Genomic DNA, 16206 nt, shown 5'->3' with positions numbered 1-16206 from the left:
GGAGCCCTGGCTGCGGGAGGGGAAGAGAGAGACAGAGAGGAAAGAGGGGGTGGGGTGGAGAAGCAAATGGGCGCCTCTCCTATGTGCCCTGGCCGGGAATCGAACCCGGGTCCCACGCACGCCAGGCCGACGCTCCACCGCTGAGCCAACCGGCCAAGGCCGAAAAAGCATTTTTTTAAAAACTAAACAATACTGAATTTAAGGAACTTTTGAAAGAAGAAAAATAATAGTATTGTGACTACCAATTGGGTATTTACTACATGCCTAAATTCTCTATGCATATTTTCTTTTCTCTGTGTTCTAATTCTATAATTCATCCAACTTGTTCTTTTTTTATCAGAATTTGTAGACAACAGAGATTCATTACAGCAACCAAAGTAATGAAATACATAAATCGTGTCCCTCCAGAAGAAAGGTCAAAGACAGAATTAAGACTTTAGGACAGAGTCAAAGTAAAACATATATTTACAAGCAGAAAAGAATCTTGTTAAGAATATCCTTAAAATTATAATCACTAGTGAAAAGGTTTAAAAACTAGATTACCATCTAAATAAAGTTGGTGTGACACTAACTTCCAAAGGTACCTAAGTTTTAAAAATCTCTTTTTTATATTTATATTTATTATCTACTTATTGGAGTTTTAAAGAGGATGGGGGGTGGTATATGAACAAGAGCTGTCATTCACTTTCTGTACTCTTAAGCTAATGGTATTTCTAAGCTAAAATTTTAGAAACTACAAGAAGTTTTTGTGAAGTTCCTGTACTTGGCATCAAGATGAATCCTCCAACTATCTAGGAAAGGTAAGTTGCCTATGGTGTGGAAACTGCAAATGACCCTCAAAGTACCACTTAGGCATCAGCAAACTATTAAAAAACAAAATAGAAACAAAAAATTTAAACAAATTTCCCCAATATAAACACATATAGATATTTGAAATATAGTTAAATACTCACCTAGGGAGGCTCTATATCTATTTCTAAAAATTTTACCACTATTCAAAAAAGTTACTATTCCTTATTTCCATTCCTTTACACCTTCCCAACACTGTCTCAACCTAGCTTTCATTTCCTCACTGAAGATACCATTGATTTATTTGGATGTGGATACATATGCACTGAGAATTGCAAAACTGGGAGGGACAGTGAAAATGCTAGAAGATAGAATCTTGATACAAGCTCATCTTAGTAAGGAGGAACTTGGTAAGGAAGGAATCAAAAAGGAAACTGGGTGAGTATGTAGGCACTGTGTCAAATAACAACAGAAAATCTAGTAGGGACAAATTTAAAGTTTTATATGTAGGTTCAGAAACCTGTAAATATTGATACTAAGCAGAACAGGATTAAACCTGTATTTATAAAAACAGTTAAAAGATTTTTGTTTTCTGAAAGTTCAATTCAATTTTTTAAGAATTTTCTATATGCAAAGTACAAGGTCCTATAAGACACAGTAGAAGCTCAGAGAATCAGATCTGTCAGCCATTTAAATTAAAAAGAAATAAATAAAGCTTACTATAACTATCACAATTCTGCCTAATATCACCTGCCCAACCTATATACCAGGGTTACAATTCAATTAAAAAAGAGCTATCACAGTGACTTTCATAGGTCACACAAGGAGAAAAAAGGTTATGAATACAAAGAATAAAAATTCTATGAAATAAATAATTGTAACCTAAACATTAAAATTAAAAGCTTTAGCTCTGTGAAAAACAATGTCAAGAGAATAAGAAGATAAGCCACTAACTGGGAGAAAATGCTTGCTAAAGACAATATGATAGGAGTCTGTTATCCAAAATATACAGAAAACTTAAAATTCAACAAAAAGAAAACAAACAACTCAATTAAAAATCAGGCAAAATATCTGAGCAGACACCTCATTAAAGACATACAGATGGCAAGTAAGTATATGAAAAGATGTTGAACATCATGTCATTAGGAAATTTCAAATGAAAACAACAGGATGCCACAACACACCTATTAGAGTGACTGACCAAAAGCGAAAAACACTGACAACAGGAAGTCTCATTCATTGCTCATGGGAACACAAAATGGTACAGGTACTCTGGAAGAAGACAGTTTGGCAGTTCCTTACAAAATTGAGCATACTCTTAACTTACAATCCAACAACTACATTTGTTGGTATTTACAGAAAGGAGCTGAAAACTTATGCCTACACAAAAATCTGCACATGGATGTTACAGAAGCATGAATGCAAAACAGTATATGCCTGACACTAGCTACACAAAATATACATCCATGTGGTCAAGGAGTGGCTAGTATTATGTAAAAATGTATTCACTATTTATTGACAAAGTATTAAGCATTGGGGTACCTTACACATGTAAATATTAAAAGGCCTTGAATAGGAGAGAGGTAGAAAAACAATTTTAATGCAATGTGATATGAATCAAAATATATAAATATACCACGGGAACAGAGATTAAGCTGGGGCAACTTTGGGGAGAGCATGAAAACAGAGGTTAAAGTGGTGGCTTTATGGTTATTTCACCGCACACCTCCTTCCCAAATTACTAACACTTTCATTAAATTTAACAAAAGTGCAAGCAGGACCCAGAATGAGGTCTGGGCTCAAATCCTAGCTCTGCTGCTTACCAGCTCACTGACCACTGATGGCTTACACTTCATCTCTCTTCACTTGTTTCTCATCTCCGATGCGGGGATAAAATATGGAACCTATATAAACAGGACTTTCAAGACTAAATGAGATTATATATATAATTAACACTGTGTTCTGGCACACAGTAAATAGTGTTCAATAAATGGCTTATCATCATACTACTAATATCATTATCAATGCTGTTTCCATTGCACTGATGAGGTTCAGAATGAGAACAGGTGCTAGTCTGGCTCTGCTGCACCTCAGCAGTAGCACGTTGACTGCAGGAAACAATACTGCAAGATCATTTGCCCCGAAGATGAACCAGGACGGTCATCCTGGAAAACATGTTGACAGCATTCAGTCTAGAGAAAAGATTATGAATGAATATGACAGCAGTCTTCTTCTATAAGAAGGACTGTCATGCTCTTGATATGAGTAATAAATGTCAACATGAAGAACTATGTAAAAATATGCTACTTCATACCATAGTATTCTAGTAATGAGTTCATTTTCAAGCCCAAGTCTATTGATAAAGCCATTAGGCATAAGTTTGAACTTGAGAGATCACAAAGGTCCCCTCCAATTCAGATTCTATCGGAGGACACTTACAAATAAGGATGAATGAGTGTGAAGAAATGGGGAGATGGAAACAGGGGGAGGGGCAGGAAAGCACTGGTGACTTCCTGGTAAAGCACTTTCAAATTGTATTTTAAAAGACAGACTCTGAAATTGCTCAAAGAAAGATTTTTAAATAAAAGATATTCATGTTTCATAGAGAGCCAAAAGTGCTATCAAGGATACTCTATGTAAGTCTCAAAAGAAACCACATACTAAATAAATGTCTTAAAACCAGGAAGGATGCCACCATGCAAAACTGTTCCTCTTCTAATAGTGTGGTGAGCTGACGACCTTAGAGAATTGCCAGGTGGCACCTAGAGTTGTGAGGAACTGGTTTACAAAGAACTCTTAAAGAGTGCATTGCTTTTTCTACTACATTCAGTTGCATTTTCATGAAGAATTCAATATATAGCCCTGGCCGGTTGGCTCAGCGGTAGAGCGTCGGCCTAGCGTGCGGAGGACCAGGGTTCGATTCCCGGCCAGGGCACACAGGAGAAGCGCCCATTTGCTTCTCCACCCCTCCGCCGCGCTTTCCTCTCTGTCTCTCTCTTCCCCTCCCGCAGCCAAGGCTCCATTGGAGCAAAGATGGCCCGGGCGCTGGGGACGGCTCTGTGGCCTCTACCTCAGGCGCTAGAGTGGCTCTGGTCGCAACATGGCGAAGCCCAGGATGGGCAGAGCATCACCCCCTGGTGGGCAGAGAGTCGCCCCTAGTGGGTGTGCCGGGTGGATCCCGGTCGGGCGCATGCGGGAGTCTGTCTGACTGTCTCTCCCCGTTTCCAGCTTCAGAAAAGTGAAAAAAAAAAAAAAAAAAAGAATTCAATATATAATGCCCTTCCTTGTGAGGAATGTCTTTTTATCCAATCTCCCATTAGAGCATTACACATTATCGAAGTTATAAAAAAAAAAAAGACTGAGTAGAGTAAAAACTGGTTTCTAGCAGATATATAGTCCCTCCCCAACATTAGTAACATAATGCTTTTTGTAGCAAACTTGAGAAATTCTGAAGTCTATAAGAAAAAAAACAGAAATACTGTAATTCAACCATATTCAGATAATTACTAACATTTAGTTTCTTTCTGATATATTCCCATGCATAGATAGATAGATACATAGATAGATAATATAGATAGATTATATAAATATATATATAGATAGATTAAAGCAAGTCTGCTTCATAATTTGTTCCATATTGTATACATATAGTTTTGAGTTCTACATTTTTAGTAAACATTATAAACATTTTCCTGTTATAAAATTTTCTTTAAAAATATGTATGAGTTACCTTCAGTTGATTTCTGCATCTTAGCAGCACAGTTCTTAAATTGGGATTTTAACCTTTCTTCAGGGAGTCTTACTCTAGAACTGCTAATTGTATTATAATATTCCTCAAAGTAACTATCTTTATATTGAGTACTTGAATTTTAAACTAAACTTAAATGGCATACCTATTTATAATTTATAGTCTAGCTTCGGTACATCTGAAGAGCTGAAATGAGAATTATTCACATTACTATTTGTCAGTATTCAACTCTCAACTTGAATCAGCACTAGAGACAAATATATCAAATTTATTCTGTTCAAAAAAATAAAAGAATTAAATGTCAACTCAAAACAAAACTTACAAAAAAGTTGCAAGTTCATACCAAGTGAACTGTGCAATGCAGAAAACCAACAATGGGTTCAAAGAATTAAATTCTCTAATTCTAGGAAGGTGTAACGGTAGAGATGGAATTTGGTCTGAAAATCTGGCTAGGTGGAGGGGAACTAAGTCATTAAAGTTAGTGGAGGCATAAAGATGAAATCAGGTTGAAAAAAACTTTTGCAAAATTTTAAAAGACTTGAGCCTGACCAGGTGGTGGCGCAGTGGATAGAGCATTGGACTGGGATGCAGAGGACCCAGTTTTGAGATCCCGAGGTCGCCAGCTTGAGCACAGGCTCATCTGGTTTGAGCAAAAAAAAAGCTCACCAGCTTGGACCCAAGGTCGCTGGCTCGAGCAAGGGGTCACTCATTCTGCTGAAGGCCCACAGTCAAGGCTCATATGAGAAAGCAATCAATGAACAACTAAGGTGTTGCAATGAAAAACTGATGATTGATGCTTCTCATCTCTCTGTTCCTGTCTGTCCCTATCTATCCCTCTCTCATACTCTCTGTCTCTATAAAAAAAAGAAAGAAAGAAAGAAAAAAGATTTTAAAAGACTTGAAATGTCTGCTTATGGATTTGGCTTCATCAGTGGGAAATGGGGCACCGGATATGTAGATTGAGGTTACAGACCTATATGAAGGTAAAAATCCGTTTAAAAAAATTTATCCAGTTATTCCTACTGCCAACTCACTTTCAAGGACATGACATTATAACCTAGTGCAATCAGAAACCTAAGCAAAGCTGGTCTTAACATTTTTAAACACTCTTCAATTTTTATTTTATAAGTACCTGGGGGTCAGAAAAAGGAAGTACAAATGTTCAAGTCTGTTAAATTTTCAGCAGATCCATAGGATTAGATAATAAGAAAAAGCAAACTATTTTTCCACCAAAAGATCAGAATATTAACAAAGAATGTCAATCTGGGAAAGAAAATTAAAACCTGGTATGAAGAACAGTGGTTTTAAGTGGACCACTCAGGCAACAATGCTCAGTAGACAAACTTGCAGGACTGAGGCTTGGGTGAATGGTGGGAGCTTGAGACGTCATTCAGTTGTCTACCCAAGGTGGAAACAGAACCCATCATGACATACTCCTTTATCCTCTTCATACCATTTTCCCTAACACCACAAAAATGGCATTGGCACAGACAAATCATTGTGATTATACACATAAGAAACGATCTGCCTTAGGAACATTTTCAGAATAACTATTTGTGGTATTTGTGGATATGCCAAAGAAGTCTATCTTCTCTGTGCACACACTAATGAAACACTCAAAAAATTTTTTTAATTCTCCATTCTGTGGGAAGACTTTGGGGGGGGGCGGGGTGTCTAGAATGAAAACCCATAACCAAAATAATCTTTAACTGCTTGCAGTTAAACAGATACAGATTTAAACATAACCAACATTTAGATCTATTATGGTTTAAAATAATGTTAACAAATACTTTTAAAACTTCACTAACAGGAATTAGAAATTGACCATAAGATAAATCCCTGTTGGTATCTAATTATGAGATTCAAACATTTAAATATGCAGATGTTTTAGAAGAAGTTTAAAGAAACTGAAATACCTGTCAACTGGGAAAATCTGCAAATAGCATCCCCTTGAAAATTTGTCATCCTTTCATTTTTATTAGAAATGAGTCCAGCATACTATATATACTCCCAATCCCTCTGTGTATCCTTTCTGAAGTATTTATCTATTCTTCTATTTACACCTTTTTCCACTAGTAGATAATATAATGACTTACTCTAAAAGTCATAAAAAACAAGTTGGTACCTGCTGCGAGAAATGAAGATTAGGGTAAGGGATAAGAGGTGAACAGACAAAATGAGGTTGCAAGCCTTTGTCTGTAAACTACCTGAGTGTGCCAGCACTACACGACTGGCTCTACATGTTATTTCACTTAATCCTCAAAAAAACCCTGAGAAGTAGGTACTGAAATCTTACTTGACAGATTAAAAACCAATCAATGAGATTACATACTATGGCCATATAATGAGTGGCAAAATCAGAATTCAAGCTCAAATCTGAAAAGTTCTTGTCATTCATTATATTAGGGGTAAATCCATCTTCTCCAGTGTGCCCCCTTTCCTCCACTTCTGCTGTCCTCTCTGCATGTTTAAAATTGGGTTAAACTGGGCTCAATGGGTGTTCCCAGTGTTTCCTCTTTCACACAAAGGTAGGAGACATGGTTATTCATTGGGCTATGTTTGTTAGTGGATGTTACTCAAGATGACTGCCTTATATACCACTTTTTGTTCTCTGGGCATGTCTACACCTAACAGAATTTGACCTTATTTGTCTCACAAGAACAAGACAAGAGACCTCCTGGAGCAGCCAACACTCTGTAGGTTTCTACCCATAATAGAGTAGATTTTAGTGCCCAGCTAGATTTCAGATGTTAGCCACACTGTCCTACAAAGTTTCCCAGTACCCGTGGTTCAAGGGAGTAGTTGGAGGATGGTGGACAAAAACAATATTTATTTCTTATCTGAGGCAAAGATATGTTTTTTAAAAAACTGGTTAGTTTTAGGCCCTGGCCAGTTGGCTCAGCGGTAGAGCGTCGGCCTGGCGTGCGGGGGACCCAGGTTCGATTCCCGGCCAGAGCACACAGGAGGAGCGCCCATCTGCTTCTCCACCCCTCCCCCTCTCCTTCCTCTCTGTCTCTCTCTTCCCCTCCCGCAGCCAGGGCTCCATTGGAGCAAAGATGGCCCGGGCGCTGGGGATGGCTCCTTGGCCTCTGCCCCAGGCGCTAGAGTGGCTCTGGTCGCGGCAGAGCGACGCCCCGGAGGGGCAGAGCATCGCCCCCTGGTGGGCAGAGCGTCGCCCCTGGTGGGCGTGCCGGGTGGATCCCGGCGGGCGCATGCGGGAGTCTGACTGTCTCTCCCGGTTTCCAGCTTCAGAAAAATACCAAAAAAAAAAAAAAAAAAAGAATGAAGCTATATGAGAACAGATGGAAGACACTTAAGACATGAAAGTGGAAACCAGTGCTCAAATATGGTTCTCTGCATGAAAAGATCAGAAAGATTCAAGACCTGGTATAATGATAATATCATTTGATTTTCATTTTAGTGAAAATGAGTTGTTCCTCTGCATTAAACATGTAAAATGAGTCTTTAGTATGGGCTGGGCATCTCTTCAGAAAACAAGTTTTATTTTATTTATTCTTTTATGTGGTAAGATTGTTTACAGAGGGAGTTAAAACTGAAGAGATGGGCTTTCCTATGCGGGGAGGAAAATTGACTTCTGAAGACAGAGTAATCAAAAGGACAGAAATAGCCAGTACACAACCCCTGGTTAAGAAGCACATTTGATGAATTCTAGAGACTGATAGCTGTTATCCAGTCTCAAATTTCAATGTCATATCTTCATGTTATAACGGTAGCCTTGAGCCCTCATATCTTCAATACTGTTTGTTTAAATACACAAAGAAAAGCACTTAACTGAGCTTTCTGTATTTCCTAAAGTGTAGTGCTGATGAACTCAAGTGTGACATAGCATTAGAAAGCCACCACACTCCAGAGTCTAGAACCTACATAGACCTGTAGTTCTGCTGAAAATTTTTAGTAATGTTTGACAAATACTATCATCGGGGGCAGCATAGCACATAAAAACGTTTGTTTTAGGCAGCTCTAGATTAAAATCTCTTGTCACAGTGTGCTTTTGGCGAATCGTTTGTTCTCTCTGTATAACTTCTGCTTACTTACTTGTCATAGAAACTTACAAACAGTATGATGAAACTTAATAAACATGAATTCTTGACTAATACTATACTTAACTTTTAACATTAAGGCAGTCTGCAATTTCTAATGCATATTATTGAAACAGGCTCCCATAAGAACAAATCTTTGATGACTAGGGGGAAAATGATTGTCCGAACGAAGAGTTTTGATAGTTTTCAATATGCTTTTAAAGAAATGACCAAGGCAAAGAAGGACCAACAATTATATTTTTTCATTAATATATTTGTATATACAGCATGTTCAGGAATGATGAATAAGTCAGTCTAGCTGTCCACAGGTATATTTAAGAAATTGCCAAAAAATGAAATTTGAAAGGTATGCTGGGTAAAACTGTAGAAGGTTAATCCCATATTAACATTAAAAAATGGGATTTTAAAAAATGATTATATACTTCTACTCTTCTCAAAAGTCACAGTTGAAGAAGACTTGAAACTGTGGCCATGGGTAATGTTCGTAGAAGACTCTTATGTGTATAATGATCAAGAATTTAAAGTTGCTCCAAAGTAAAATATTCTAAATAAGAGCTTTACCATATTTACTGTACTAAACACATTTATATACATGGGTGACTAACATTTTCTTTTTAAGCAACACAATAATACGTGATTTTTTTTAAATGTTATTGAAAAAGTCAAGTACTCTGGGAATGATTCTGAAAAAGGGTTTCAGAAATGAACAAAAACAAAAACAGGCCAATTTCAGATTGAAATCCTACTTACGTAGAAGGGCATTGCTGCCCTGGCAATCAAATAGTTTTATATTCTTCTTGCTGTACTGATGGAGGCAGATGACCTCAAAATAAACACTGTATCAAAAGCATACACACACTTATATGTATATATGTACACAACATATAAATATGAACATCTATTTCTGCTATCAAGACACAGTCTATGTGAGCTGGTATGTACAAAACAGTACTTTGTATTCACAACTCAAAAGTAACCAAAATGACTTAAATTCAATAGAGTTTGTTTTTAAGGAGGTACTATATATAATACTTATCTAAAAAAGTTCTGTTTTATAATTTCATTTTGAGGAAAAAAGTAAATAAAGCATCTGTCAAACCTGTGTACTGGAAGTTTCCTACTGAACATTCATTATATGGTGACTTTTCCTTTTAGAAAAGTATGTTTTTCTAGATGGTTTTCTGGTTTTTAATTTAAAATATCACAGAAATCAGTGGCAGCTTTGCACTGTTCAGCAAGGCTTAGTTTTGATTAAACTTCTTCCTTAAATAAGATAATGCAATAAGATACTAAACCCCTATCCCTTCAACTTTACCCTTAGAAAAAAGAGAAGAGATATAAACTCCCTCTTTGGTACAGTAACCTGAGGGAGATCCAGGATGGGTATAGAAGCTGGGCAAACTGCACTTTGAAAGGTCTGAGCCTCACCAACAAAGCAAGGCTACAGCTGTTAGTGTTAGAGCCCTCTGGCTGAGATTCAAGCACAGCTTCAACACCTGGAGTGAGGGATGATAAAATGGATGAAACCAGAAAAGGAACTACTTGAGGGAAGTTCCTTCTTAGATCAAACCATCTAAATAAAATCTAAACTTACAGACAGGCTAGGTAGGGAAATTAGGAATAAATATGTTTTAAGAGTTTAAGTTTCACATGATGAAGAAAAATGACACAGCAATTCAACTACTACATTGTCTAGGACATATCATTCTAGGTCAAGTTAGGTTAAAGGAGATGATGTTAAATCTTTTTGTATATTATTTATGAGGCTAAATCAATGGATCATTATAAAATTTAAAAATAAGCAAATAGGAGTAAGAGGATAAACTACAACACATTACTTATTTTAATGCCTATAAAATAAGTAAGCTATTGGTTGAGTCAAAGTGTTCCTTTTCAAAGAATTGTTTAACTCAAGTCTACTCTACATGGATATTCATGACTTATCTAATTTTCAAATGATAAATAAGGAAACAGAAAGCATGCAAACATAAAGAACTATGGGCATTGAAGCCTAAAGGGGAGAAGAAGGACAGAAGTTGTTACATACCTCGTTTATTTTTCTATTTACTTTCTCTCCTCTTTGAATAGACTATTAGATAGCAACACTGCCTAAAATATTGATTTAAAAAAATTCTAACTCCAGCAAAATATATGTCCTATTAAATTTCCTATATATATTTTTTAATCACGTGAGAGGCAAGAAAGCAGAGAGATAGTCTGAAATGCGCCCCGACTGGGATGTACCCAGCAAAGCCCGTCTGGGGCTGATGCTCTGCCCATCTGGGGCCACTGTTCTGTTGCTCAGCAACCAAGCTTTCATTGCCTGAGGTGAGGCCATGGAGCTATCCTCAATGCCCGGGCCCAACTTGCTCCTTTGATCAGTTGAGCCATGCTGCAAGAAGGGAAGAGAGGTGGGGAGAAGCAGGTGGTCACTTCTCCTGTGTGCTCTGACTGGGAATCAAACCTGGGACTTCCATACACCAGGCTGACATTTGACCACTGAGCTAAGTGGCCAGGGCCGAATTTTCTATGATTTCAACAGCACCAAAATTCATAGAAAATAAAATTCAAGGTTTAGAGAAAGTTAGCACTTACTTAAGAGCCAGTCAATAAGACTAAAGTATGTAAAGAAAAGTCCCATTTCCAGCTTTCGTTATGATTTTTGTGGTGGTGGTATGTGTATGTGTGTGTATGTGGGGATGGGGGTGTATGTATGTGAGTGTATATTCACTTTCTTTACAACTTAAACATATTTTATTATGGAAAATTTTAAACAGACTTGAAAAACTAGAGCAAATAATACCCATGAACCCTCACATTCCTGCAATCCAGCTTCAACAATTAGTAACTCCTGGGAAATCTATACCCACCTTGTTTTCCTCCCCTTTGGTATTATTTTGAAACAAAGCCCAGACACTATATAATTTCATTCTGACTATATTTTGATGGGGTGAGAGGAGAGAATACAATAGAAAAACTGGGTAGTAGAGTAATAACGCTTCTTCTTTCTCTCCACAATCCCACCCCTGGTCACGACCACAATTTTAAGTGATACAGTATTCAGGAATGTTTTGAGGAAAGAAGCACACACGCCTCCCTAAAGAACAAGCACTGGGAAGACCAAATGGACTGCAGCAGCCCAGTCACTTCCTCCTTGCAGCTCAGACAGACTTGAACGTTTCAGTACCTCCCTGCCTGTCTAGTAGCAAAGATAATACCAAAGCAGTGACAGTATGACTGGTTAGTGTATTCCAGTCCCTGAGCTCTGGCACAGCCTCCAACGACTGTATCCTATTGAACGTTTTCCAGCACTAGGCTAATGAGCAACTCCCCAAGTAGACACAATTCCTCCAGTTTAGAAAGTCTAATCACCACCTTTAAAGTATGTCTGTGGCTAACTCTATGGGCTGTCCTAGCTAAATGAGACAAGGCGGCAGTAACAACAGAGCCATCTCCCAGGGACAGGAAGGGAAAGGAAAACTGCAGGCACGGGAAGCAGTGGCAGAAAGTTGACAAAAGTTGGAAATCTTAGCCTCTCACATCTTCTCCTCCTACCTCTTACAGTCAAATGTCAACCAAAATGATGTTACCATATAGCAAACATTCAAATTGTTGAAGAAGTAAACAATGTTCCACTGAAATAAACTCAGAGAGGAAAACCAATTATTCTGGTGTTCCTGAATATTTTAATTATAAAACCTGGAGGAAAGCAAGTAGAGAAGATAGCACCATGCATTCTTGTTGTAGGAAAAATGTTTAATCTTAAATATGTCAGTATCTAGTATTTTATAACTTTTAAAAATAGCAACTCAGATTTTATCAACCAAATATTAATATTAAAACTGTAGTTTCACCTTATTTAACTACATAATGAAGAGAAGACTATTTACACAAAGGATACATTTTAATCGTCATAATACCAACACTGATTTGAGGTAGCTTTGGGTAGCCCTTGTCTGGGAACACCACCTTGGGATAACACAGCCACCCCACAGGCCGCACTTGGTAAGTAAGAAAAGATTTTTACTACTTGATTTACAAAAACCATGTCTTACCCCAACCTGCTCTACCCCACACAACCTACTAACCTCTGCCCCAGGGACAAAATATATTTTAAAAAATGATATTAGTGATTTTTCATCATAATAAATAGAATCAATTACTTTCCCTCCATTTGATAAGATTGTCCCATTATCATTATTTCTATTTCTAATATTTTCTAATTCCTTCTGTAAAACAAAAATAGTTCATTTTATTACTACACAACTAAAGCATAAATTTGCAGTAATACAAAGACTGAGAAACTGAGAAAACTTTTATTACAATTAATATGGATATGTAAAATTTCAGGTGCACACCAGACTACATATACTCACTTTTGTTGTCTTTGTATAGAATGGGGAGGAGAGTTGAATAGGCAGGTCCACGATACTACTGGAGTTTGTGACACTGTTACTATGTGTATGTTCATCTTCCCTGCTACTGTCATCAGACTGATCAAAATCATCACTCTCCTGGTCCATTTCCTCTTCCTCCTCATCCTCCTCATCTTGTTCCCCAGCATGTTCTTCATCTTCCTCTGGTTCTTCTTGGTTTCCTGAAGAGTCCTCATCTACTGAAATGAAGCGATTATTGTTTTCTTCCAATTGTCCTTGCTGGGAATCATTTTGGTCTCCGGGCCTGAAGTCTGCTCCGACAACTTGACCGTTCCTTACGGTGTGTTCCTCCTCTTGCCTTAGCTGTTGCTGCTGCTGTTCCTCCTCCACCACACGATTCATCTGTTCCTCATCTGCCTGGCTTGAGGAAGGGTTACCTCTCAGAGAGCCTCCAGTTCGTCGTCTTTTGCTGCCCACAGAGAGCAGTTCCTGATTCATTTCCAAAAGCCAGCTTGCTACTTCTTGGACCTTGGCTAGACTATCAGAAGATGCAAAGGTTTTCACATTCTGTAGGGAAAAAGGAAGGGGGACAAAAAAGATTTGTACAATCTATGTAATCTTCTACTTTTATATTTCATGTCTATATTCCACATTTTATTAAAAATTATAAAATGTATTTGATGCCACTGAGGCTAATTAAGATGCTCTTCAGGAATCAATTTAGAAAGTTTAGATTGGAAAAGTTATGAGACTTTATAAAGATATACCCCAAAATCATACAGTAAACAGCTTTATTTTAATCTCCTTTTAAAAAATAATTTTTGATGAAGATTTAGTTGCTTTGACCACTAAACACAATTTTAAATTTTGGTTCAGTATTTCATAAACTATATCTTTTGTAACACTTCCACAAAAATGTTAAGAAGCATATCACACAAAAAAATCCAATGCTCAATTAAGTTCAGGAAATACTTAGGTAAGCCAAGTTAAAAAGGTTTTCTTAAAAAAAAAGAAAAGAAAAGAAAAAAGAAGGCTTTCTTACTGTAAGAATTTCCTGAACTTCTCTGATCACAGAACTTTGCCTTTAGTCACAATTTTCTGCCAGGTACCAAGTACAATCATCATGAGTTTCACTTTTCACAATGAATACAAATCAACTGGATAACAAATTAACTAAAGAGATTTTTATTTTTTTTATAAAAGGAAAAAAGTTCATAAGATCATACCCTCTGACCCAGTAACTCCACTTCTGGCAATCTATCCTAAGGAAGTAATCCTAAAACAGAAAAGAAAATTATGCAGAGGATGCTTACTGCAGTGTTATCCATGAAAGCAAAAAGTAAAAATAAATGTCATAAAAGTAAGCCTAAATGTTCAAGTCAAAGGAATTCATGAGATAGGATAGAAACAGGGAAATCCCTAAACATGATGTTCATTTTTTAAAACGTGAAAACATGGATGTTTGTATTATATTATGCTTAGAGCAAAATGCAGGAAAGTATATGATCACAGCATGATTTTTAGACTAAAGACTAGAAGACAATATTTCAAATTACAAACTGCATTTAGGCAGTGGTATTATAGATGCTTTAAATTTATTTTTTACCATATTCTTCAAATTTTATATAAAGTATATTTATTTTTATACTTTTAACATAGGCTCTAAAATTTGATCTGACAAACTTTTCATAATGATTATTCTTAAATTTCATCCTTTGAAGATATCTATATGGACATGTTCAAATAATGTCAACATACGACACAAATTCAAATAAAATTCCTTTAAAATATCTTTTAAGATTTGCAAGATATCTGAAATACAATATCAATTTCTTTCACACATTAAGAGTAAGTATATTACATCACAATGATCTTTAGATAAAAATCTTAATTATTTTTCCTACCCTTACCACTAGATGGTTGATCCCCAAAAGGTCCACAATTCTCATTGCAAGCTTTGAAAAAGAGTCAAGAAAGTCTGAAAGACAGTTTGAAAATAGTAATATTTCATTTTATTTTCTATAATCTACACTTTCTAAAAAATAAGCTATACTGTGTGTGGAGGGGGGTATTCTTGAATTCTAATTATACTAGGAATACTAAGTTTAGAAAGAGAAGAGTGTTGCAAAAATCGAGCCCTGAGGAAGTACAATGTCATGAAAGAAGAGGAGTACCAGCAAAGATGACCAAGATAGAAAATCAGGAATGAGTGGTACCCCTGAAGCCACAGGAAACATATCCAAGAGGAGAAAGTAAATAATAACAACTATTGTGACAAAAAACTGACCACTGGTTACAGCAACACAGAAGTCACTAGTAATAAGAGAAATTTTTGGTAGCTGAAGTCTCGTTAAAGTAGAATTGAGAGACTGGGAAAAGAGAATACAGATGGTCAATGAGGACAAGTTAGAAGTCTACTGCAAAAGGGAGTAAGGGAGTAGTAATTGGTAGGGAAAATGGGAAACTGGTAGGGAAGATTTTTGATTCTATAAGATTGGAGAATTAGAAGCATATCTGTATAGTGACAAAAAGTTGATGATGTATGCAAGAAAGAGAAGAAATGATAAGGCCCTTATTAATTAAAAGGGGATGAGAAAGAATTCAAAAGTGAAAGAGCTAGTTTTAGGAAAATGGATATATCATTTGTGGTACCAGATGCAAAGCAGAGTAGTATTATAGGTCCTTTAAATTCATTTATTTATTTATTTATTTTAGTGCATTCTCAATGTGGAAACAGTTGAAAATAGGTGAGATTTTTATAATGGTGGAAATCTTTGGAATTTTCCTTCTCAATTCTTCTTCTTTTTTTAATTGGTTAAAGTAGGAAGCAAGGTCATAAGCGGAAAGTGATCTTAGAAGAGAAAGTATTAGAAATTTGAAGGAGATATAAAATAGTCCTCAAGGAAAGGAAGGGAACTTTCCTTAGTGCCTGTGATTTTGATGATCAAATGTAACCAATAAACCATGATGTAGTATATCTTAAATGTGGCTTTTAAAAGTCAAGTGGTTCTTATTTACAACTCAGGCAAGTACAATACAAAATTTCTATTTGGCATAGACTAAAACCATCAATACAAATAACAGTATCAGTTTTGAGCAAGGACAGAAGGTAGAGTTACTTAAAAAAAGCACATTAAATATATCCATTGTTTTCAGAAGATAAACTCCAGAAAATAAAGGTCACCAAAATCTTACCAGCTAATATATGTCAAAGGAAAAATGAAAACATCAC

At 36.5% G+C, this 16206-nt stretch overlaps 1 protein-coding gene across 7 annotated transcripts in view; it reads right to left on the bottom strand.

Moving 5' to 3' along the window:
- Positions 1-16206, bottom strand: part of FBXW7 (F-box and WD repeat domain containing 7) — a 181789-nt gene that overhangs the window by 74132 nt on the left and 91451 nt on the right. For 2 of the 7 annotated variants that reach the window (XM_066280793.1, XM_066280787.1), the window contains one exon: positions 12975-13541. In XM_066280793.1, the coding sequence (XP_066136890.1) occupies positions 12975-13472 (498 nt within the window). In that variant the 5' untranslated portion in view covers positions 13473-13541. Of the gene's footprint in view, positions 1-12944; positions 13542-14200; positions 14251-14878; positions 14953-16206 lie in introns of those variants that run through there. The other 5 variants (XM_066280778.1, XM_066280771.1, XM_066280762.1 and 2 more) reach the window with 5 other exon arrangements.

The sequence above is a fragment of the Saccopteryx bilineata genome, chromosome 1 (assembly GCF_036850765.1).
Source record: "Saccopteryx bilineata isolate mSacBil1 chromosome 1, mSacBil1_pri_phased_curated, whole genome shotgun sequence".
NCBI lineage: Eukaryota > Metazoa > Chordata > Mammalia > Chiroptera > Emballonuridae > Saccopteryx > Saccopteryx bilineata.
Note: the sequence above shows the minus strand (reverse complement) of the source record. Positions and strands in the feature narration are given on the sequence as shown.